General features: G+C 42.8%; 1 protein-coding gene across 2 annotated transcripts in view; it reads right to left on the bottom strand.

Annotated features, from left to right (window-relative positions):
- MMD (monocyte to macrophage differentiation associated) overlaps positions 1–25,811 on the bottom strand; it is a 76,988-nt gene that overhangs the window by 32,138 nt on the left and 19,039 nt on the right. For both annotated transcript variants that reach the window (XM_083148642.1, XM_083148643.1), the window contains exon 2: positions 13,759–13,840. In XM_083148642.1, the coding sequence (XP_083004768.1) occupies positions 13,759–13,840 (82 nt within the window). The remainder of the gene's footprint in view (positions 1–13,758; positions 13,841–25,811) is intronic.

Genomic DNA, 25,811 nt, shown 5'->3' with positions numbered 1-25,811 from the left:
TGCCAATTGTATAACCTTAGTTACATGCACATGGGTAGTATGACTGGCGAGTCCCTATACATGTGTGTTTAGCAGCATTACAAGGGGAGCTACATGTGCATTAGACTAGGGCACTTGGAACCTTTAGGCAGGGCCTGTCCGAGTGTAGAAATAACTGTATAACTTGTAGAACCCTTTAACCCCTTTACTGGTAATCCCTAGAATTTTCTGGGCTATACCTTAGTGCCCAGACTGGCAAGCCCGGAAAATTCTCAGGATTGCCACTGTTTAGCGCCTCCCTCCTCCCTCCCCCTGTCAGTTGTATTACAGCCTGTGGCGCCGGCTTATGACAACCCGGGTTTGGGCGCCGGCTGCGGCTGACTGTGATCAGCGGCGCTGCCTGGACTCTACATACAGCGTGGTGTTTTTTTTTAGGGAGCGCTCCCCCTAAAAAACTCGCCCAGTGGGGAGCGCTACCTTAAAAAAAAAGGGGTTAAACAAAAAGGTCACCTAAATGCACAATGTGATACAGTGTTCATTCTAGCAGCTGCCAATTTTGAAAACCCATGCAGTTCCTGTTCCCTGCCTGGAGTTTCGCTGTCTGCTGTGGTGTTTCTAGCACCGGTCTGGTGTGCATATCCATGCTGATATACAGATATCAGCGCCCACCCCCACTTTGACAGACTTATTTCCGAAGGGGAGAGAAATCATTTGATTGTTGGGACATTCCCTCACATGGCAGGAAAGAGATTCGGGCGTTTGGCAGGCCGCGTTAAGGTGCAACCCGAATTAGACCCTTAATATTTCCTTGATGTTCCAACAAAACAACATAAGGAATGACTGAAAATTACTAGCGCCTAGAGCCGATTTAAAGTATTCATTAAAATAATGATTGTAGACCAATGTAAATTTTACATTGTATTTGGCTTGTGAATTCTAGAAGTACAGAATGTCTGACAGACTATATAGTCACTGATTTAATGTGTTGTGGTGCAGGCCATTAGCAGTTACTTAAGTGCAGGTTCATCAAAGCTCATGCACGGCGAGAAGAGTGGCGCCCTGCACATGTCATAATTAAAAAGTTGAGCCAAAAGCTGACGTGCAAGAGGCTAAAGCCGTTACTCATTGGTAGTTAACATTCCATTAAGCAAATTGCAGATATTGTTTAGATGAGTCACAGGCTTTTTAATTCCACCTACACAGAACATGCACGGTATTCATTAGTGATTATAAAAAGAATTTCACTTTGTCTACAGGCTGAAAAGAAACACATGAGCATGTCTAATTATGTCAGCTCTTTGTGTGACTAAACGTAACAGAATTTATATGCAAAAATAACAGATATCTGATATTTCCAACATACACATTTCCATACTGTACATACATAAATATATCAAATCAGGTCTTCTAACCAAACAACGGAAACTGGCAGAGGGGAGCCGCCATTATTGTTGTGCTTAGAGGCACCATGACCACTAAATCTGCTGCTGAGTAACAAATAACCAACGTGCGAAGTATTGTAGCCTTGTAACCAATAAAAGAGCGAAATATGCATAATTAAGTCACAAGACATCCATAATGAGTTCTATAGGGGACACAAATGTTAGAAAGATAGAAATTCAGGTGCCTACCCAATAAATGTGACAATTCAGTTACGTGTGCTCTCCTATGGATACCATGCTGCGCAAGACCCAAAAGATCCTACATTGTTACAGAAGAACTTAAATCAAAATGAAAGCAATAAAACTATTTGATGCTTATTGGTAATCCTCAGACATGTTCAGCCCCGTACGCAATGCAAATTCCTCACAAATGGTAGGAAACCCAAAGCGGTGAAGCAGCAATGCTATGGTATATACAAGTGCAAACATAAACATACACGGTGCTGATAATTGGATAAACACCTGCAAATAATATCTGGGGAAAGAGCAAATCCTAATCGAAGCATTGAGCCCTGTGATCAAGGTTTCCAGCTTTTGAAACGTCTCCTCTACAGTAATATATATATATAAATAATGATACTTTTCTATTTCAAATACCTTGATCATATTTTAGAATTTCCAAGGAATATCTCGCACTAAAGGCCTGTCCCAGCAATGAAATACAGGGTACTTCACATCGTTCATAATACGGAAGAGGTCTGCATGCACTGATCATACATTAATCATGGTCAGATGACAACTGCTGCTGTTTGGGGACCAAACTATGGGAATGGAGAGGAGTGAGCCTGCCACGGGTATAGAGAAAATCAGGAAGAGAATGTCTTCCCGCCTTTTCGGCAGGAAGAATGGAAAGATGGAAATGTTGATTTCTACGCACTTTTCCCTGTAATCTCTTCAGAGCTATTGGCACATGTGCATTTACTTTGATTTAGTTCCTTTTAATTGCAAAGCTTTTTGAAGTTTGAATTGGAAATTGCAAATTGCAAATTGTTGTTGAATATTTGTGATATGTCCCCACCAGAAATGATAAATGTGTTGTCTGTGAATAGATTTTAAATATTAATTATATTGACCAAATTAGTTCTAAATATATAAGATATTTAGAACTAATTTGGTCAATATAATTATTATTTAAAATCTATTCACAGACAACACATTTATCATTTCTGGTGGGGACATATCACAAATATTCAACAACAATTTGCAAAGTGACCAAGCTAATCAAAGGTAGCAATGTTCTATTTTGCTTTTGTCTAGCAGCAGCCTAGAGAGAAGAGGAACAGAGCCAAATTTTAGATGGTTACATCAATTTACAAAGTGACAATTCTGCGGTGCGCAAATTATAATGCCGTTCATACAGATGGATCCAGTTACGATGTTTCTGGAAGCACCGCAAAGTGTGGGCACTTTTTATAATGGCATACATGCAGAATCGTGCCACAGCACACATCTGTATAGTATCTATATATGCAGGAACAGAGCCGCAAGATGTCATCGCCAGATGGGACAGAAAACGAGAATGCATGCAGAGCTGCAGCTTGAGGCATCGTGTCAGGCACATGCAAGGAAATTTCAATGCTGTGCCTGCTGCAAGCCAACATATAAAAGGACACAAGTAACAGGGACATTTTCTGTCAACCAATACAATAAGTTTATGGGGGAGTATATATATATGCCATTGGATTGCATAGTGATATATTGAATGCATGGATACTTTGCAAATGTAGCGAGAAAGTAACCTCCAAAGACCAATGTACACGTAGACAATTTTTCTAGCTTTTCATAATATATAGGTATCTATCTCTATAGATAAATACTTGTTGCTGAAGGGGATTGCCTGCTCATTGCCAGGGGGATTACATCCTCGTTGACATAGGGGGTTCCATAGTCATTGCCAGGGGGGAATGCATACGGTTGCCAAGGGGGATTGCATGCTCTTTGCCATAGGTGGTTCCACGCTTGTTGCAAAGGGGGATTGCATGCTTGTTGTTATAGGGGGGTCCATGCTTTTTGCCAGGGGGAGAAATAAATGCTTGCTGCCATAGGGGTTACATTTATTTGTTTACAGTTTGTTATATAGTGCAGCATATTCCGTTGCACTTTACAATTAGAAACAACACTAATTATAAATGCTCGGTGCCAGGGGGAATACATGCTTTTTGCTCCCCTCCGCCGCCCGCAATACACATGTTAATAACCGTTAAAGTGCCCAGCACTAAAGTATATACATACATACATACATACATACACACACACACACACACACACACACACACACACACACTTCCTAATTTTAGAATCTGTTTAATAAAATAAACAAACCTTTTTTTTATTAGTATTATATTTCTGTAAAAGTATACATTTGTCCCTGAGGAGTTTAAAAAATCTGGGAGCCCCCTCCATGTGCACATTAGTAACATTCCTACCTAGGTGGCCTGCAGCTTTTTTTTTAAAACATTGCTTATGTTTAGTTTGTCTAACTTATCACAAATATCATGTGAACCATTTTAAACAGGTTTAGGGATGTAGCAGGCATCATGAAGGTATCCGTTCTCTGTACATGGGGTCACCTATCGGACAGCCACACCACTCCTCTAAGGAACATGGCCAGTCTTCCTCTGTGTATTGTAAATCAGAGGAAATTACCAGAACCTCTTCTTCTTCTCAGCGTGGGGAATTTGGCGAGGTTCAAATGGCCAGTGTGGCTTTAGCAGGTAGAACCCCGCCATCTAAATTACATATTACCCACTGGGCTCTAAAGCATAACTCAGAGCTTAAAAAAATTGCATAGCTGGCTTTCAGAGCGACACTAAAGGTGTCCATACACGGCACAATTTGGACTACATCGCATCGCATCGGTTTTGCAATGCAATGAGATGAGATGAGATCTAGTACAAAAAGTATGTGCAGCACATACTTTTTGAGCTGTGTGATGAGATGTGTCACGGAAGCGCGCATCTCATCGCACCCAGCAATTGTACCGTGTATGGGCACCTTTACGCTCATGTACGGGTACCTGTTCTGTTTGCCCCTGACATAGACCCAGCATTAACCGCCGTAATGGGAGAAAGGAGGCATAATGACATAAAAGACCTTACACTGAGAAACATCCAGTATAAGATAGTGGATGCAGCAGGGCCCATGGTCTTACTATTAGACAAGGCAGAGAGGGAAGGAGAGTCCAGCTTCACTCTAGATTCCCCAGGAGCGTCCAAAATGGCATTCCTGAAAAAAATTAACAGGGCTATGCTTATAATAGGCCAGATTTTTCTAGGGAACAGGATTGCCAGCTTGCAACAGCTCCCATCCATCCCAATATTTTATAAATTTTTCTAGATCTGTTGTTTCCTCTGCTTCTCCAAATCAGGAGGTAATAACCTCCAATCATTTTCCCCACCAAGGCCCAATAAGGGAGCCAAAGAAGCCGCAATCACCATCCAAACAAGAACAGAAGTTATCTTCCTCCAATGCCGTCACTCCTGCCTAATGCTGTGTACACACGGTGAGATTTGATATGAGATTTTGACTATATAGTCAAAATCGCATGCAGATCGCACAGGTTTTTTACCTTGCGATCCCGATGCGCGCTTCTGGGACAGTACAAATCGAAACCCAGATAGACAGGGCAGCAATGACTATATAGTGCAAATTTAGAGTTAGCCAAGATTGCATAGCACTCGAATCTTAAGTCGAATAGCAAGGGAATCTCACCGTGTGTACACACCATAAGAGTTTACAGCAGATGCTATCTTCCTACATTGACTTCATACAAGTCGAATTAAACACTTGAACTTTTAGTTATTTCTCTCACGGAAAGTTGTCCGTTACAGTTCAATAAATTGATTACGCCTCATTTATGATGTTAAGTTACCAGATCTAACGGTTTCCATGGAATGGTTTTGCCACCAGTGTGCTTCTGAAAAATCTGGCGCGTGACTTGAGCTTGCATGCGACCGCGGGAGCATTGCCCCATTTGTGCAGGGGAAGTGAAATTTCTTCACTCCTCCCTGCACCAGTGAATTTGGGAGGCTTGCTGCCTTACCCACCTGCTGTTGCTAGGTGGCAATCCTGTTCCCTATAACAAATCCAGTTTGCAGGTCATAGATTCCTGTAAACTCAGGCTTCAATATGACAAAATTAACGTAAGCATGTGTGTGATACCATGGTCTAGGAAACGTATTTCTCCGCAACCAATCAATCAGTTCTTATTGCATTAATCTCCAGATGAATGTCTACCTCTGTCTGTAGCATATGCCCTTTGCATGAACCTCTTGCTGTCACGTCAGATAACAGATGATCTTTTATCTGTTTGCTGTAGTAAGACTGTCATTTACAAAACATATATTTCTCCTACATCTTGATATAAGAATCTAAATGGTGAAATAGGGATAGTTATTGTATGTTGTGTTTGTACGAATAATAAGGGCACTATTATTATGTACAGAAATATTGAAGTACCTATCTTTGGAGCAGAGTGGGGTCATATTAAAGGATTGTTTCTTACATAACTCTGACATATCAGTACTATATCTACTACTTAAGCTGGCTATACAGTTGTGCAACTTCTCCCCCTGGGAAGGATCGCATGCTATATATCATGTGTGGTCCCTTTACGCACCATATATTGCATGTAATCCCAGACACACACACACACATATATATATATTTTTTTATATATATAAGAAACTTTTTTTACATGAATTTGCCCTGTATCACCTTTAAATGGTTCTATAAAATACACAATCAGAAATGACTACTATTGCATGGACGTTTTCTAACTTAACCCAACAAGGATTAAAAATCACCTGTGCACATCTCACAGGTACTAATTAATGCTCTAACAGGATTGGATACTTGTCTTTTAAACTCCAATGCCCAGAACCTTTGTCCATTTTCCTCCTGATGAAACCACTGAATGCCCCATTGCGGAGAAACGCGTTGAGGATTGGAGTCTGCACATACTCCCTTGACAGCTAAAGGGGGTATTCAATCACCGGCAACAATCTCCTGAGGGGGAGATGGCCGCTGGGCCCTATTCAATGCAGTCTTCCCCACCAGCATTGAACAAGGGAGCTCGACAGAACGAGCCCGACTTCACAAGCAATCGGGCTCGTTCTGCATAGAACGGCCGGGAAGTGACGAGCTGCCAGCTGCAGCCCGCCTCTTCCCAGCAGCAACTCGCGGCCATGCCCCCTTCTTGTCCCACTGCAGGCGGGACATTGTATCCCGCTTGTGTGTTCTCAGTCAAGCAGGCAGGGTCACGGCTGTCGAGCAGACGACAAGCTCGACAACCGTGACCCCCAGATTGAATACCCCCCAAAATGTCTGGTTGTGCTGGTTTGGCCATTTGTATTGAGATGAATCCAAATCTGACGGCTCGTTAACTACCAATCACCTGGACTCTGCCCTGCATGCCCGGGCGGCTCACCACCTACTGTACATATCCTGCCGGCTTCTGGCTAAGCGTAAATTGCTGATCTAGGTGAGTTGCCTTACACCGCTTACAACTACAGCTGCTTTACGGCAGTTCAGTGTTTTCCACCCATACTGACTGCTGACGGCGCACAGCTCGCTCCCTGCAAACTACAGCATCAGCGGTTCGTCGACGACCGCTGAGCGGGGTAGCTGGATCTGCGGACAGTGACTTTCTACCGGCATCAGCTAAATCCATTTCTTCATTAATTCTTAGGAGCACTGTTATTCTATAAAACCACCCTCTTTGCAGCATATATATCAAGAGTGAGTCAAAGAACGTACAGTATACAACTACATAGTAGGGGACTGAGAAACTTGAAAACTCCATTGCAGAATTATTGGTTAACTTGACAACCAGAATCTGAATCCATAGGGAATCTATGTATGTGTATGTTTTATTTGTTTTTTATGTAATATTGGTATAGATTTTTACTGTTTATATTTATATTAATTTAATATTAATAAAATATTTTTTATGGTATATATGTTTTTATCCAATTGTGTGGCGCTTTCTGAGATATTTACAAGGGTACTAATCTCTGTATATATTCTCTTGTATAATCCCAGCCAAGTCTGCCTGTCTTGGATGTGAGCCAATCTCTCTCTCCTGTCTCTCCTGCAGCTGGTGGGAATCGCAGGCTCTGGATGCCATGTACCAGGGACCGCACATCGCTTCGGACTCTATGTCAATCACTTGAGATTTGGATGCTTTTGATGCATTTTATCATCACAATTGTAGGAAAAAGGACCAAATCATATGTGAATCGGCCTAGTGTATGGGTATTTTAACTGTCATTGTACAAAATTATTGTGAAGCCCCATACACACTAGACTTTAAAAAAAAAAAAATATCACTCAGAAGGGCTCTTCTGAGTGATCTATATTTTTAAAAAAAGTCTAGTGTGTATAACACCCCCCCTCCCCCCCTTCCCCATTTTGGTTTTGCAGCCAACAATCCGCATGTTTGACGGGTTCAGGTATTGTCACTGAACAAATTCCTTTACAGATATCGTTCAGTGTGTACATTCTCAGAGTTTCAGAGGGAGACACTGCCGATATAGCTCATACAGCATACCAGGCTAGTGTGTATGGGGCTTTAGAACTGATTGGTTGGTAATTTATCTCTTTCAACTTTATATTTTTATTATTTTATAAAGCTTTTATAAATATCCCCCATAATATTTTATATTCACATGGAAAAGTAGCACTGTCTAGTCATATCAATGGGAGATCAATTAAAAAACAAGATGGACTGCGTTCACCATGAAAGAAGCGCTGCACAAACCAATAATATTAATGGGAAAATTAAATTCCAGGCAAGTGTGCCAATTGCTGTTGACCACCTGATTCTGCACAAAAGTGCTAGCAGTGTGAGCCGTCATGTACATAGGAAGGGTAATAGGGCCTAGTCACCAGAGTACTCACCAGTAGAGTAGGTACATAAATACTTTTATTGCTTCACATTTCTTTTGACCTGGGAGATCATGACACATGTCAAGACTTACTCTACAGTGTTAAATGTAGGAATGAAAAATATGACTCATACTTGCACTGTCTACACACGGGCACATATTAAACACAGCTTCAGGTAATCATGATTATACAAAAGACCCAGAACAGTAATGTCTGCAATGGCCGGTATTTAGAACATATCTAAACATAAATAAAATAACTATCTTCTGTTTCATGGAAAAGCAGGTCTTCAAGCCTCTTTGTATGTAATACCTGAAATTATTTAATTGCGGATATTCAATCTTATTTCACATTCCATTGCAGCTTTTAAAATGTATTGGAAGTCACCAACAAACAATGTAGCCACTGGTAAAAAGGCGGGAAAATATTAGTATGAGATGTTCATTAATATATTTCTCCCTGCCCCCATGTGTGAATATGCCACTATAGAATCATCATCATCATCGATGAAAGGCACCAGGACCGGCAAATGCACAATACTGAAGTAGGCGCATGCCCATGGTTCTTGGCTGCTTTTGCTGCTGGCCATAGAAGTCAAAGAGGCATCCCGGAGAAAAGTCTAACATACTACAGGACTTTACACAGTATAATACATAGGTTTTCCTAATCTTCATGTAATGCATGTGGTGCTGGCAGGCTAAGGCTTGTAATTGGGAGGAGTACAATCCTGCACAAAGTTTCTACCTGCTAACACTTACCTATTTTAATGTTTGTGGAAAACCGTTTGTACAAGAAAGGCTGCACAACAACCATACATCATTATTATGGAGTGTTTACTAGAAATAAATGAAATGATGCGTGCAAGTCTTGTTTAATTATTTACAGTACTTAGCTAGGGAGAAGGAACCTTTTAGCAATAATAGCAAGGACTTAAAATGCTTTCTGCAATTACTAAATGTTCTTCCTAGCTGTGATGTGAACACGCCAGATTTATTAGCTGGGGGTTTTAAGCCAAAAGAAAAACAAACAGCAGCCTTCTGTGACTTGGAAGAGCAGGATTCTGCTCTTCATCCATTGAAGGAGGATACATTGCTTTCAGCGGTTATGCTACATGATGTGCTCACCTACACTTGCTGGCAACATTTGGGGGGCATGAAACTGCTGGGGCATAAGTACAGTACTTCTGTTAATGAATTTGTGGCGCCGGTGCTCCCTCTTTATACTGACCCACTTATAACACCAATCTCACACTAGAAGCGGGGAATTTAGCTATTGTTAGAATGCCCATAAGTATTGGGCACCCAAAGGCAGATCTATTATTGTTTGCCAATCTTAAATTACTGCATGATTTTGTGGCAAGTAGTAATCCGTAAAAAGTTGGCTGTTTGGGGCCCCAACCCCCATTTGGTTGGAATAACAAGGATTTACCACAGGTTTTGCATCTTTATGCATCTAAACTTGGTTCATACTGGTGTGACAAGCACAACAAGTAAAGAAGTTGGCCCCATTTGGCAGAATACTGGAATAGCTCTGTCAGGGGAACATTTTTTTTGGTACTTGTTTCCTAGCACGGCCACAAATCTTATGGATCGTGTACCTTTAGTTAAGGTACACGATCCATACGATGGACCCGATTTCCTTTGAAATCAGGTCCATTTGGCCGGCTAGGACAAAATATCAGGGGCATCGTGTCGGTCGGGACCGTTAACAATGGTCCCGACGCGACCGACGCGATGCCCCCGATTTCCCCATAGGCTTCAATGTTAAAAAATATTTTAACATTGAAATCGTGTCGGGAAAGGTAAAATATCGGGGGCATCGCGTCGGTCGGGACCATTAACATAGGTCCCGACGCGATGCCCCCGATTTTTACATAGGCTTCAATGTTAAAAGATTTTTTAACATTGAAATCCTGAAAAAATTTGAAAAATGTGAAATGGGCCAATACGACCCATTTCACATTTTAGATGTCCCCGTCGTCACCCCACGATAGACGCCAACCCGAAGCGTGGCGAGCGCAGCGAGCCCGCGAGGGGCGGCGGTGCGCGTCCTCCGAGCCCGAAGCGTGGCGAGCGCAGCGAGCCCCGCGTGGGGACGCGGATACCTTCACAGTTATACGCGTCCCCTCGCGGGCTTCACAGGTGTCCGTGGCGACGCGGACACCTGTGAAGTCCGCGAAGGGACGCGTTTACCTGTGAAGGTATCCGCGTCCGCTCGCCACGCTTTGGGCTCGGTGGCTCGCTGCGCTCGCCACACTATTCTATTCTCAACTCCACGCCGACGTGGATAGTAGGGGAATGAAAAGGTCGGAGGACGCGCACCGCCGCCCCTCGCGGGCTCGCTGCGCTCGCCACGCTTCGGGTTGGCGTCTATCGTGGGGTGGGGTGTACGCCGTGACATTTGGGGGGGTTGGGAATATTTTACATTGAATCCAATGTAAAATCGTGTCCCAGGGACCCGATTTACATTTCATTAAAAAAAAAAAATCGGGTCCAAAATCGGTCGGTCGCGTCGATCGCATCGCATGCGACCAAATCGCATGCGATGCGATCGACCCGATTTTTCCGACACGACCACCCCGATGTAAATCGGTGTGGCCGTGCTAGGAAACAAGTACCTTTTTTTTTTATTGCCACCCAAAAAGAAATCAATTTAATTTTCTCCTAGGTATGTTCTCTGCGCGAAAGGGCATTATAATGAGTATTTATTTCTGTTATAAATCAGACTTATTTTAACTGTACTGTGGCAATTATACTAGATTAACCTGTGTTGGTGACTGGCAGTATAAAGGGAATGCAATCAAAATCCCGGCGGTTGGAATCCAGACGGTCGAAATAACGACGGCGGAATCCCGACCGCCGCAATGCCGGCACTTTGTCCCTCTATGGGTGTCCACGACACCCATAGAGTGAGAATAAAATAGTGTGCCGAGCGTAGCGAGGCACCGGGCCCGCTTCGTGGCGATCCACGATCCCCCTTGTCGGCATTGTGGCGGTCAGGATTCCAGCGTCGGTGTTTCGATAAAAGGCAGATGATTGTATAATCTGTAACTTCCTGTTGGAAGCTTTCTGAATGTAAAGAAAAGGGATTACTAAAATACATTGTCTAGGAGAAGGCTGGGAGCAGGATATGCTCTTGTACATTTTTAGGTCAGTCAGTTGCAGACATTACCATTCGAAAGTCTTTTGAAAGTCTGCTCAGCTCTCTTAATAGATAGTAATGTTCAAAATCTCTGACACTTTTCATCTCTACAGCATTGAATAGTTGTAGTATATGTCCGAGAAGGATTTTATGTGGACTGGAGTGTTGTAGCTGCATTTGATCCAGTGGTGAGGTGCACAATTGCAATATGTATGGATCACATCCAATATAGCTGAATGTTATTCAGTAATAAACTTACCATTTAAACACAGGGATCTATTACCACTATGGGCCTGATTCTGGTTGACTCGCTAAGCAGCAGTATTTTGCCGCTTTAGTAAGCCATGGAACCCCCCCTCAGTGAATGCCGCACTGCGAATGGATGATTTGGATACACATTCATTTGCAGGGCAGTGTGGGGCCCAAAATCATTCAATGGTTGCCGTCCATCAAATGATTTCTAAAGTGCTCGCAAATCTAAGTCAGTCTTTGCTGATTTAGACTTGCGACGTCCTGGTCCGAGAACGGGGCAGGTAGCTGAAACCTGTGACATCAGCCGCCCGCCCCCGGAAGCTAGGTGTCTGCCCGCGTTCTCATTGGGACGCCCAGTGTTTTCCTAGGCGAACCCAGCATTTTCGTGCAGGGTGCCTTCATCCCGCCCCCCACAGAAGTTTTGCACATGCACAGGACAGAAACATCGGTCCCTGGTACGAACATGCTGAGGACCTAACCTTAGGGTTATATTTTTTTAATACAATATATACTAAACCTTGCCAATGTTGCTGTAAGAGATGTGCAAAATACCCACTAAAAATGTTAGGGCAGTAGTTGACGAATATCAATCACTTTAGTTATTGCTGGCAAATGATCTGAGGTCGATTAATTGGAATTTAGTTAAATAATGTGAGTGCGGCTGGCATTTTTAGCAGATATTTTGAACAACTCTCACAGCAACGCTGGCACTCAAAGGGTTAATAAAAACACTTTTTTTATTTAAAAAAGAATTACTATTTGAGTATTTTTGTGTAAAAATGGCAGAAAAATGGTTAAAAGAATAGTGCGCAGAAATAATATTGTGATTGATGAAATCTTGTAGCGCTCTTACTGCACAGTCAACCTTAAATACAGTAGCTGTACTGTACAGCTCAGTACACACTATAGCAGTGGTTCTCAAACTGTGTGCCTAGGCACCCTGGGGTGCCTCGGGATGATTGGAATTGTGCCACGGGTTGGGCATCCACAACCAAAACTAATTATTTAAACTCAAAGTGATAGGCAAAACCAATGCTGGTGGCTGCCAATCATCAAATGTATGGAAAATTAGAACCACAGCTATGTTCCCCACCATATAACTGAACCTGAGGGTGACAGTTAAGCACACATTACTTTATTTTTTTTATTTATCCATAAGAAAATGTTTAACATCGGGTGCCTTGAACAAATGCTGATATTCTAGGGCGCTCTGGTCAAGAAACTTTAAGAACCACTTTACTACAGGATAGAATGGTCAATCTTGTCATTTGCGATGGACCACAGCCACCATTGTACACCCAATGTGTTGTATACACGTGCATTGTGCTGCACATCAGATATGATGACGTGATGTACGATGTAGTACACATCACTCATGCAGGACCACATGATATCTTGGACTCTGTTCTGCAAGATGAGGGCATAGTGTCTACAGGAGCAACAATTAATTGCATGCAATCCCTAGATATAATATATTGGGTAGTATTCAATGCTGGGGTGACCAGCCAGCAAGGGGGAAAAAAAAGAAAACCACCGATCCTCACTGTTTAACCCCCTCGCTGGCCGCCCAGCCTAATCTACATTCAGGGAAAATCCTTTCTGTCACAGGCCATTTATAGGGAGCCCGCAGCATTTAGCCTCAGGTCTCGCTGCTTCTGCAGCCACAAACACCGATTGTTCCTCGCTCCAAAACCAGAGCGAGGGGGAATCGGCGTATGTGGGGGGGTTAGCTGAATACTGACGAGGTGAGCAGTGACAGCAAGCAGACATTGAATGGAACAACTGTCGCATTGTTTGTTACTAAGTGTGTACCTAGCTTAAATAGCAATGATTCAAGTGCTATATGCATCAAACTAACTGATTGAACTAGTACTGCCATAATGTGATAGGATTTCATGACTTTACCCCTTCCCTGTTACTGAATGTGCACACAAGAAATAAGTTTCATCAAAAGAATCCCTGCAAACTTTACTGACAAGTAGGGTGCAGTTGGCGGAATCTTGGCGGCTGTAAGTACATTGCTTGTTGAAATTTCCATGGCGGTGTGTTAACTTACTGCATGTGTGTAGCAGTTGGCTGCGTGTTCATAGCAGGTTGGTTTGTAGCGGCTGTTTGCTGGCGCTCTGTGGTTCATGAATCTGCCAAAAAGAAGAAATAATGAAATTGACATATTGAAGGTGCAAGCCGGGTTCTAGAACTATACCGCATCAATCAGATCATGGTTTATTCCAAAGAAAACACTTTGGTGGTAGCCAATTGTTTTTCCACCACCATTTCAGCTCCCTATCCCCAGGGGTGATGAACTGAAATGTGTGAATGCGTGGCTAAACCCGACCATAATGAGCGCTCTATGCACAAAACCTAGATCAATTGAATATAGCCCTAACATCTGCCATAATTTTAGATGGAAGATCGAGCAAAATATAACAATTGAATACCACCCTTTGCATAGTAAAATGGTATTATGCGAGCTCAAAGTGACTCACCAAATATCTATAAATATATGGAATTCATAAAAAATATATATATGAAAATACATTATTGAAATTAAAGCAGGAAATTAAGATTTATGAGTGTTGCGCTAATAATCCATTATGGATACATGGAGTTTTCCTTACATCCAACAAAACATCAAGTCCTAGACTGCTACATCTTAAAAAAATAAAATAAGGATGGAACAAAGTGTTTTTCTGATAATTGCCAGAATCAAAAATGACTCATTTGAACTAGAGAGTCATCTAATTTATTAGTGGAGCAGACAATTCTAATGGGTTATTGCTGTATTTGTCATATACTCCTGGTTGATTTTATACAGCAGGTCTACAACAGTTAGGAGCCAGCTATATCTAATAAAATCTCTTTATTCCATAGAAAAAGTCACCTTGTGAGTCGGCTTCCAAGGATGTCCAAGAAGCAAAACTGACAAGGAAAGACTTTAAATAGAACCGAGTCGCTAGCCCTAACGGTGTTTGGTTCTTGTGATTCAATGTTGTGCTTAGCTTGGTCTTGCAAGATGATAATATGATGGTACATCTCTCCTATAAGACTAACAGCTCAGCAGTACAGTAGATGTGAATGACAGTCTGGCAGCGAATCATTGTACAATTGATGCATTCTGACCTTCTCACCAGTTCCTTCTTATCTGCAGTGAGAGACCTGGTCCTGGAACAGCAGTGCTGTAGGGGACCAGGGTCGCCAGGATACATTTTCTTGTAGTTAATGATTGGAGGTTGGGGTACTATGCAGACAGCAGTGGAGGCTGGGAGGAGGTGAATAGATGCCTGTGTGCGGCATCCATTAACCTCACAGAACAAAGCTTGGGGGTGCACGGAGCCTGGGAGCAGCCCAGCAGCTTTCCCGGGTGCTGGGCTTGGCCCCAGTGTGTCGTCAGCGTCGCAGGGTTCCCGGCTAGCGGGGTTCCTTCCACTTGGAGATGATGTAATTTCCAAGCGCCGGCTCAGAGCGTCCAGAAACCCAGGTGCCACCGGGCCGTTCTGGTGTAAAAGTGGTATTATTGTAGACAACAAAAACCTAAATTTCCTACTTCCAAAGTAGCATCAGTACCACAGAACAGAACCTTCATAATAATGCAACTGAATATCTGCTGAGATGTGAGCTACGGTTGGGGATCTTATTTGACTGACTCATATGCCATTGTCATGAAGCACTGTATGTATTGAAGAGATTATTTTACACTTTGTGCTCTTCCTTTTGTAGGAGCTGAAAACAGAGCGGGCTGTATATTTTATTTATCTGCAAATGCTATATTCTTGTAAAAAGCAGTATAACCAGAGGTGCTTTTAATAAAATATTTATATAGATGACATATGGATGACACAAAGGAAAATGATACACCCTCCATGATATCCAAAACATTACACAACATCTGAAAATTTGCTTTCTTAGGATTCCATGATGTAACAACTTCCATCCCACGTGGTAACTATAGCAACTGTATGAATAACACATTGCCGCTAAGAGACAGCAGTTCACGGAAAGATAGAAGTACTTTCAGTACTACAGCATTGTACTAAGGATCCATTAAACCAAGTCACGTCGTAAAGCAGACAGACACTCACAAAGCCCAAGTGAACACATCTACAAAAAATGATTTACATGCACCTAATGAAGTCCAGAAGCAATTAGTTTAATTATGCAATGCTGTTCTTTTTTTCTGAAATGAACACTTTCATCGTTATATAACCATCTCTATAAGTGAATGATTTTCCATGTATTGCAAATGAAAAATAAGCAGTTATCTCAAAAGTATACATCCTGACCAAATAAGACTGCAAAATGCAGATTAAACAAAAGGTGCAATTCCACATAAACTTGCTTTAAGGCACAAAAAGGTATCTTTTTTCCAATATTTGGAAGATAAGTGGTCCTCTTGTAAATTTTTCTCTGGGTGTATTTAGGCAACAATGCTGCAATGGAAGAAAAAACTAGTGTCTCTCTACTGGAAACATTTGGTGCCTAGCTCAGAGGTGTGCAAAATACCAAAAGTCGATGTCTGCAGTTGAGCGATTATTTCCTACTGAGCATGTGCAAAACGACCAGAAACCCCCTATAGTGCTTACTTTACACCAAGTGTGTGCAGGAATTGCAGTTGCTGGCAATGGAACTGGCGACTAAATGTGCCCTGAAGTAAAAGCAAAAAATCTGTTTCTTGGGTGTGTAAGTAAATATGGCTACATTCTCAAACGCAGACTGCCACTAGGAATTTTGGGGTCCGGTACTGATTTCTAGTTTGGGACACCCTTCACTTCGCTTAGTGCCTGGCTCTCTGTGCTCCCTGAGTGCAGGTTTATTCATGACACACCACTGGCTGTTGAGCCAATCAGAGCAGCTGCTGTTATGAAAGCTTTAATTGTCTCACCAGCTTGTGTTGCATTTTAATTGGCTACTGCCGTCTGGAGGTGAAGAAGCCTGCACTCCGGGAGCATAGCTTTGTTCTGCGCACTTAGCCCAGGCAGCAAAGCGGAAGCAGTCAGGGGTGTGCAAAATGAGTAGCCCTCTCTCTCATGCTTAGAGGAATTTCAGAAGGAGACAATTAGCCTGCTATAGACTTTTGCAAGGGTCGATGATGTACACCAGGGGTGGGGAATCTTTTTGTGCCAAGGGCCGTTTGTATGGGGGAAAAATCCTTCGGGGGCCATAAGTAAAAATTTCTCTTACAAATTGTCCTGCTGCAGCCGTCCCACGCTCCGGCGGCTGTCGCTGAATGACAGTCTCCGGCTGCTGTTGATTAAGAGGAATCTCACGAGAACTACCGACCTCTTGCGAGAATTCCCCTGTACTTGACTCCTGGCAAAGCAGTCGGGCGGGTGGGAGGGTCACTCAGACCGGCTACGGGGGCCGCATATGGCCCCCGGGCCACAGGTTCCCCACCCCTGATGTACACAATGGTGAAGCGTTCAGAACCATTGGTGGATTTGAACTGTCCATGAGCATTGAATGTGGGCATCTCAGGACTTGCACTGTGTGACTCATAATAGTACACAAGGGGAAGGCTGAAAGCATTATTATATTATAGCAACCACGATTGCTACACCTTAAAATTAGGCTCTTGGGGAGAGATTTAATAGGATGAGAGATTCAGAAAAGGAGAGATTTTGTGAGAAATTTTTTTAAATCGGCAATCATTTACACAGCAAAATCAAACTGATTTTGCAGTGTAAATGATTGCCGCTTTAAAAAAACTGAAGATTTCTCACAAAATCTCTCACTTTCTGAATCTCTCATCCTATTAAATCTCACCCTTGGTTTCTGCCCCACTGTTGTGTTACCTGATGTGTAACGTGAGCCAGTCAACCATTAAGCTCCTTAGTGGTCATGTGGTGGCTAGGATAGGAACTCTATAATACCAAAGATTCTCTGTGCACTACATGTCATGTGATTTCCGTTGCCATGAAAACATCATGAATGGCAGCAAACAGTACATTACCCTAAGGATAAAAAAGTCAATCAAACAACTGATTTTTAAAAAGGAAGGTTTCTGCTTGCATATCACACAATTTTACTTTGCTACTCTATATCCATGGGCTATCCTAGGAAACCAACAACTAGTTTGGAGTATGTCTACTTGGGAAATGGTTTATTGGGTCGAAAGTCAATAAATAGACACCATAAGATTGATATGCATTGGTTCAACACTGAAAAAAAAAAGGTAGACACAAGCAAATGGCCGACATGGGATTTGTAATTTTTGGGGTGAAAATGTGGTGTACCGCTTCACTCGCCGTGGCACGGGACAAGGGCTATGCTTGGCAAACTTTACTATTCCCAACCGTAGTCTACGTGGATCAGAAAGAATCAAAAAGAAAATACTGAAAAATGATTTGCTTGCGTCCACCATATTTTGCTTACGTCAACCTTCTGTTTATGTCGACCTATTGACTGTCAACCTAGACACCGTCGACCTATAACTTGGACCCCCTACTAATAAAGCAGGAGTGGACAGTCCAGTAAATATAGATATACACTTGGTGATGGTAGTTGTCTCATTTTTTTTATTTGAGAGGGTTGGGATCATTTGGTCTATTGCATTATGGTCGAAAGTCATTAGGTCGAATCCATTAGGTCGACATGCTAAAAGGTCGACATGACTCTAGGTCGACATGGGAAAAGGTCGACATGATTCTAGGTCGAAAGGTCATTAGTTCGACAGGTCATTAGTTCGACAAGGTCATTAGTTCGACATTGTCTATGTCGACATTCACAAGGTCGACATGGGGTTTTTCACTGTTTTTTTACCTGAATGTCAACACAGTCGACATGGACACAGTTTAAAGTGCACTGCATCCCCTCGCATCGCTCGCTGCGCTCGCTATGCGTCGGGCACGGTGCCTCGCTACGCTCGGCACACTATTTTATTCTCCCACCACGCCCTAGTGGATGGTAGGGCATGAAATACCGCCTGTCGGCACATGTTGGCTCAAAAAACAGTGAAAAACTCCATGTCGACCTTGTGAATGTCGACATAGACAATGTCGAACTAATGACCTTGTCGAACTAATGACCTGTCGAACTAATGACCTTTCGACCTAGAATCATGTCGACCTTTTCCCATGTCGACCTAGAGTCATGTAGACCTTTTAGCATGTCGACCTAATGGATTCGACCGAATGACTTTCGACCATAATGCAGTAGACCAAATGACCGCATCCCATTCAATTGCAGGCTGGTTTATAAGAAGCAATACTGTATCAGATGTCAGCAAACAGAGAAAGCAGACGGAAAGCCATGAGTTCTGTGGAAAGGGAGACTTGTCAGGTAAGTTACAGCATTCCTAGCATGAACACACATGTCCACTAAAGGGTTTAATATTTCCTGCCTCTATGCTACAGTTAGTCATACACTGATGTATATTTCCTCATGGTTTATAAAAGGGGAAGACTTTCAATTTGTAACAGCTCTCTAAAGATATGCGATAATCAGCTAAAGCTGGGAACACGCTAGACGACATATTACACAAATTTGTGGACATCGAACACTCATTACAAAAAATTCTTAAAATGATGCAGTGTGTACGCAACTAAGGAGCCGATTCAGATCCGCTCGTAGCCGGCTGAATTTGTCCCTGTCCACGATGGTCGTGGTTCACACATGCGTGAAAAAGGCCCATGTGCCAACCCCAGGAGCGAAGGGCTTCTGGCGAGTTTCACACTTGCTGCCGTTCTCTCCAGGAGGGGATGGCAGGGGGAGGAAGCAGGGGAACGCGCAGTGTTTCATGGGCGCGGCCATAAAACGTTGTACGTGCCCCTGTAGATGCACACGCTTCGATGCCTGTGTGGGGTGGGTGGCCGATGTCACATGATATCTGCGCCTACCCCAAATTTGCAGCGGGCGCTGGAAAAGTCAGACCAGGCTGACTTTCCTTAGTGAAGGCGGAAGAATTATTTTGATGGTTGCTCACCATCGAATGATTCCTCCTACTTACAGCCACATGCGAGTGGATTTGTTAGAGTGCACATCCCAGAGAGGGGATTTGAGAAGCGCAGGGGGGTACAGGATCGTCAATGACCGCATACTGTATGTTTGTTCAGGAGCTCCAGGGGGTTCAAGGAAAGTCATGTGGGACATTGTATCTTTGCATGTTATCTAGTGTGTACCTGGCATTATTTAAAAAAAAAAATCTTCAATATACATATAATGCCTATTTTACAATTTATTGCTTAACCCATTGAGTGCCAAGTGAATTTGTCAAATTTGGTGTAAAATTGGCAAGCAAACTTTTTATTCATCACAATGACCTGTAATATTTATACCTTTCTAGAGCATTCCATTAGGGGACTACTTCCACAGCTCCAGAAAAAAAGATGATCTTGAGTTTTTAAAACCACTACTACAAATAGTTTGACTATATATACACATTTTGGTATAAGATTGTGGAGGTTATCCAATTAGCTGTGCTAATTTCCGTAGCGAATGAATTTGCATGGGACTATCCTATTAGCCCAGTAATGATCTTCTGCCGCCAGCACTTACCAGGGAATGGTTCCGTATGCCTCAGACATGCAAAACCAAATCTGCTTTAAATGCCCATTTTTTGTCCAGCATAAGATAGCGGTGATAAACAAAAAAGCAGATCCCCTCCCCCATACACAGTTTTTTATGGCAGCAACGTGTTGACATTCAGAAATGCCCATTTCACAGCGTCTAGAAATGCCTGTTATCTGCCTGAATCAGAATGTACCGGACAAATGCCAAGATGCAGTCGGGTCTGCGAGCGCCCAATACCAATGCCCTTTGTGCCCAACAATATACACACATGCTATGTAGTAACCTTCACAAATTAGTCAGGAACTAAAAAAACAATGAAAGATCATTTTAAAGGGTATAATGCTTTGTCCTATAACTAAAACATTCATATTAAAATTAAATGCTATGGCAAACTTTTTGAAACGCTACTAAATATAGATCAAACAAAAAAAATAGAATAAGGGAAAAAAAAAAATTCCCATGGACACACTGAAAGCTGGTACTCTAGATCAGGCATGTCCAACGTTGGCCCTCCAGATGTTGTGAAACTACACATCCCAGCATGCTTTGCCACAGTTTTGCTATTAGAGAATGCTAAAACTATTGCAAAGCATGCTGGGATGTGTAGTTTCACAACATATGGAGGGTCAACGTTGGACATGCCTGCTCTAGATGAAATGCCAATTCATTCTGTTCTAAAACTCACCCATTAACTCAGCAAGGAAGAGACTGACAACATTTCAGCTTGTATGGCTATAGTAAAATGTAGTACAGTAACTTGTTTTTCTTTTGTTCAAGTCTAGATACGTGTGACAGGAAGTAAAATGTAAATATGCTTTGCATATCCACAACTAAAGAGGGAGAAGTAGATATTATAAAGCACAAGAACCCTTTATTCGGTTGGCAACAAAGCCCTCATCCAAATAATGTGATGCAAATTACAGCTTTTCTAGAACATATGCAAATCAGGGACTTTAGAGTGATTTAAAGGTTTTCCAAACAAGTACAAAGGTTTAGAGCTGGAATTCCTCAGAAGTGGTACAAATGAAAATTATTTCACTGCCAAATTCAAACCACGTGTCCTGGGTGGTTTTCAAGTTGTTAAGTATAGCATTATGGAAAAGAGAAATTCCCCCAGTGCAGCAAGGCTCCGGCATTTTTTAACAATATCACTTCAATATTAGTTGACTGTGGGATATCCAGCAGAAATTAAATTTCATAAACCTTACTGCAAAGTGGGCAATATGACTGAAGTCACTGAGCTTTTCAGAATGATCCATTTCGTATCACAGTTGTTTGCAAATGGAGACTGTTTGACTAGGTGCTTGATTTTATATACCTGATGGAAGCACCTGAATTCAATAATTTACAGGTGTGGTCAAATACTATTGCTGAGAGACAGAGAAAGAGAGAGGTGTGTGTGTGTTCGTATATATTTACAACAATGTCTGAAGATTATTATTACCAATTAATAAATACTTATCTAGCGGAAAGCGCTGCTTCATATTTGGAGAAAGGACCTCTGACATCAGAAACAAGTGACAGCACAACAGGGGGAGGAGCAAGGTGCGAACATGGAATCCTAAATGGAACCTTGCAGACTTGCTTATCCCACCACACTTCTGGCATGGTTGCTTGCTCCGCTTTGCTTGCCATCTGGCTACTAAAGGCAACAGGTGGTGGTGTGGATAGTGACAGTGTGAGGCCGCTGGCCTTGCTACTTCCCCTGGCGCTGCATATCATGTGGTTGGATGAGAAAGGTCCTTTCTTCAATTTGGATCTAGCAACTAACCTTAACCAGCTTCCACATGGAGTTGAGCTGAGGAAGAGGGATGTAAAGTGCTTTGCAGCTCACTCATCCAAGTCTCAAGTTTTAGCTGATGGATTAAACCATTTAACAGCATTCCCCTTACAGAGAGTAGGCACTGAGCCCTTACAATCCAACCTTTCTATTCAGGGTGAAAAATGGGTGTGAAAAGTAAATTACCAGCAACACCTCCTCTGTTTAATAATGTCGACTAATCTGCTTACTGCTTCCTATCTGTGACTTCAGGTACCTGTAACTTTGGTCACTATGCATTCTGTGCTCTTCCAGGTTGCACTCCACATGCTTATGGTGGTGTATAGGTGCCCGGCTGCTTGCCAGAGCTTGCATGCGGCACCACCTATGTCATCCCCTAAACCCCACTGACTTCATGTCTTGGTCTTCTCCTATATCCTCCTCTTCTTACACTAAGGTGAAGAACCGCACCAAGCCCAGACACTCAGGAGAGGATGCCCATAGTGGGATCCATACAGATGACCGGAGGCAATGTGCAGCGGCCAGCCTAACCCTAAATCCCCTCACTACTGCTTAAACCTAACATCTTCCCCTCATCCCCAGCATAACGCTAACCTGCCCCGGTTACTCACCATTCAGCATGCTGACATTTGCAATTTCGTTGCCGGTATTCAAATTGAGCAGTAGTCGGGCTGCTGGCATCAATATATCAAATGCTGGAATCCCAACCCCCGGGATATTACAGTACTGAGGATTTGGGTTTGATTCTCACCATGGCCCTAACTGTGCGGAGTTTGTATATTCTCCCTGTACTTGCGTGGGTTTCCTCCGGGTACTCCGGTTTCTTCCCACAATCCGAAAATATACTGGCAGGCTAATTGGCTCCCAACAAATTAACCCTAGAATGTCTGTGTGTTCGTGTACATGTGGTAGGGAATATAGATTGTAAGCTCCACTGGGGCAGGGACTGATGTGAATGTTCAAATAGTCTCTGTAAAGCGCTGCGGAATATGTATGTGCTATATAAGAAACTGTTTTTTTTTTAATTGAGTCTTTATGTATATTTGCCATATCATATCAAAAATCATCACATACAAAAATTCACTTTACATGTATATATGAATTGGCAAATCACATATTACATACAACACATAAGACAAACTCCCCAACTGACTAACATGTTCACAGCTCTGAGCTCCTTTATTCCATATTTACTCCCTTTTTAACTATCCAAGAACTCTTCCCACACAATACACATTGAAATCCGTCTGTTACTTAGGCCATAAATTTTACCTTACTAACCTTATTTAACCATTTTAGCCCTCCAGCCCTTCTTGGTGTTCCCGCTAGGCTGTTTTAGCGGGGCGCTGCGCCCTGCCCGTTTTTAAAGGGCAAAATGCGCCCTGCCCCTCTAGCAGCGCCCCCCTAAAACAGCCTGGTGCCTGCCCGACTCCTTGCACGGGAAAGCCCAGCGCCGCCTTAGACGGCGATGCCCGGTGCTTCCCCAGCATCAAGGCACCTTCCCCCTGTGGTGACAGCATCTTCGGCGCGGCCGGGCACGCCCACTTTAGTGACGCTGCCGGGCGGGCCCGCCCACTTTAGTGACGTCGGCGGCTCGCCCACTTTAGTGACGTCGGCGGTCTGGGACCGCCCACAAGTGTGCCGTCGGCTGCCCCGGCCCGCCCACCGGCGCCCTGCCCGCACAATTTCTAGAGTGAACACTACTTCTACATCGTACATTGTTTCCTTTACTTTCCCTAACATTTCTCCTCCTTCCCCTCCCTGGGTGAAAGGGACCACTGAACCCCAACACAAAAAAAAAAAAAATGAGTGCCTCTTGCTACATATCTATATCTATGTTAATCAGGAAAAATTTAAAAACTCGTACATATTTCCTGTCAGCTTTTTTGTCAAAATGTAAGTACCTCATGCTTCACATCTATATAAAATGAGTGCCTCTTACTACGTGTCTATGTTTATGGTTAAACAGAAAAAAATTAAGTTAATACATATTTACTAAGGGGGATATTCAAAGTCAGGGGCACGGCTGTCGAGCAAGCTCAACAGCCGTGCCCCTGTCCCGTTCTCGCTTTGCTCGACTTGAGTTCGGCGGTTGGGATTCAATGTCCCGGACACCGAGCGGTGAGAAAGGGGCGTGGCCACGAGTTGAGGGCGGAAATAGACGAGCTCCGGCCGGGAGTTTGCCTATTTACGGGCTTTTCTCGGCAGAATGAGCCCAACGGCTTGTGATGTTGCCCCCCTAAGTGAGCTTTTTTGTAAAAATTAAGTGCCTCATACTTCACATCTTTATAAAAGAGGAAGAAAAAGAAAACAGTTTCGGGTTATCTAATCAGCCCTATTTAAGTGTGGTGCTCTACCATTGACAATGTATTACAATAAATATTTCTAACTTCTTCGTACTTACTTATTTTAAACGGATACTATTTATTGCTTTATAATAAGCTAATCGGTTCCAGTGTCCCCATACCCTTTAGTATTTCTGAATCGAGCCTCGGGATGCATATACATATTTCTCGTGTTCGCTAGTACAATTTACTAAATTGATCCATTCAACTATCACCGGACTGACGGGCAATTATCACTTTTTCTAAGGCAGATAGATTCTTAGCCAACTGTTTCACATCCCGGGTAATTTCCCCCTCCTCCCATAGCCCCAAAACTAAGTTAAGTTCATTCAAGGTTCTCCGGGGGATGCCAAATTGCTCAATAATTTTAATTATCCCATCCCAGAACCTGCTTACGCGCTTACAATTCCACAATAAGTGCCTAAATGTGGCCTCTCCTTCTCCACACTTTGGACATCTATAGGACTCAGCATATTTTTTTAACCTTACTGGGGTTATATAGCTCCTGTGAAGAATATTAAATTGTACCTGCTGTATCAGCATTGAGTTAGTAGCATATTTGGGGCCCGACAATACCACCCTCCACCTAGTCTCATCTAGCTGGGGAATATCCTCCAACCATTTTAGCTGTAGAGCCCCCAGCTCCTCTGTTTGTACATAAGAGTAAAGAAAACGATACATTTTGGACAACCGTTTGCCCAGCCCCAGTTGTTTAATAAATTTCTTGCAAGGGGCCTCCTCCAATTCCCTCAGATCGCCCTTACTATATTGAGTCATAGCACTTCTCACTTGTAAATATCTGTAAAACAATTCCTTTGGTAAATTAAACTCAACTTGTAGCTGAGTAAAGGACTTTAACACCCTGTCTTGGTACCATTGGCCTATGGAGCTAATTCCAAATAAATTCCACACCTTCCCTCCCTGTTGTTCTTTCAATTCCATCAATGTATGAATGGAATACTCCCTAAATTTCCGCAGTTCCCCTGTAACCTCCCCCTGCCTAACCCAGGAACAAATATGGACCATTTGGGCAGCCATATAATAAACTTTAAAGTCTGGCAGGGCCAGACCTCCCTTCTCTCTATCTCTACACAGAGTATTCAGCCTGACTCTAGTCCGCTTATCCCGACAAATAAATAAGGAGACTAGGCTATTTATTTTCCTAAAATAGTCCTCTTCTATATAGACTAGTGAATGTTGGATGATGTCTAAAAATGTAGGCAGAATCGCCATCTTAACCAGGTTTACCCGCCCAAATTGGGAGATAGGGAGCCTGGACCAGCTCCGACATTTAGTCCTAAAATCTTTAATAAAAATTTATTGGGAATAAAATCTGCTGTTATTCTAGAAAAACAAATACCCAGGTAACAAAACTTTTCTACCCTCTTTAGTTGACTGTTTTCCTCAAGGTCATACCTATCATTAATACCTATTTGGACATAGTTTGACTTAGTCCAGTTCATCGTCAAGACCTGAATA

The sequence above is a fragment of the Crinia signifera genome, chromosome 6 (assembly GCF_055691185.1).
Source record: "Crinia signifera chromosome 6, ASM5569118v1, whole genome shotgun sequence".
Taxonomy (NCBI): Eukaryota; Metazoa; Chordata; class Amphibia; order Anura; family Myobatrachidae; genus Crinia; species Crinia signifera.
This window is presented reverse-complemented; position numbering and strand designations above follow the sequence as displayed.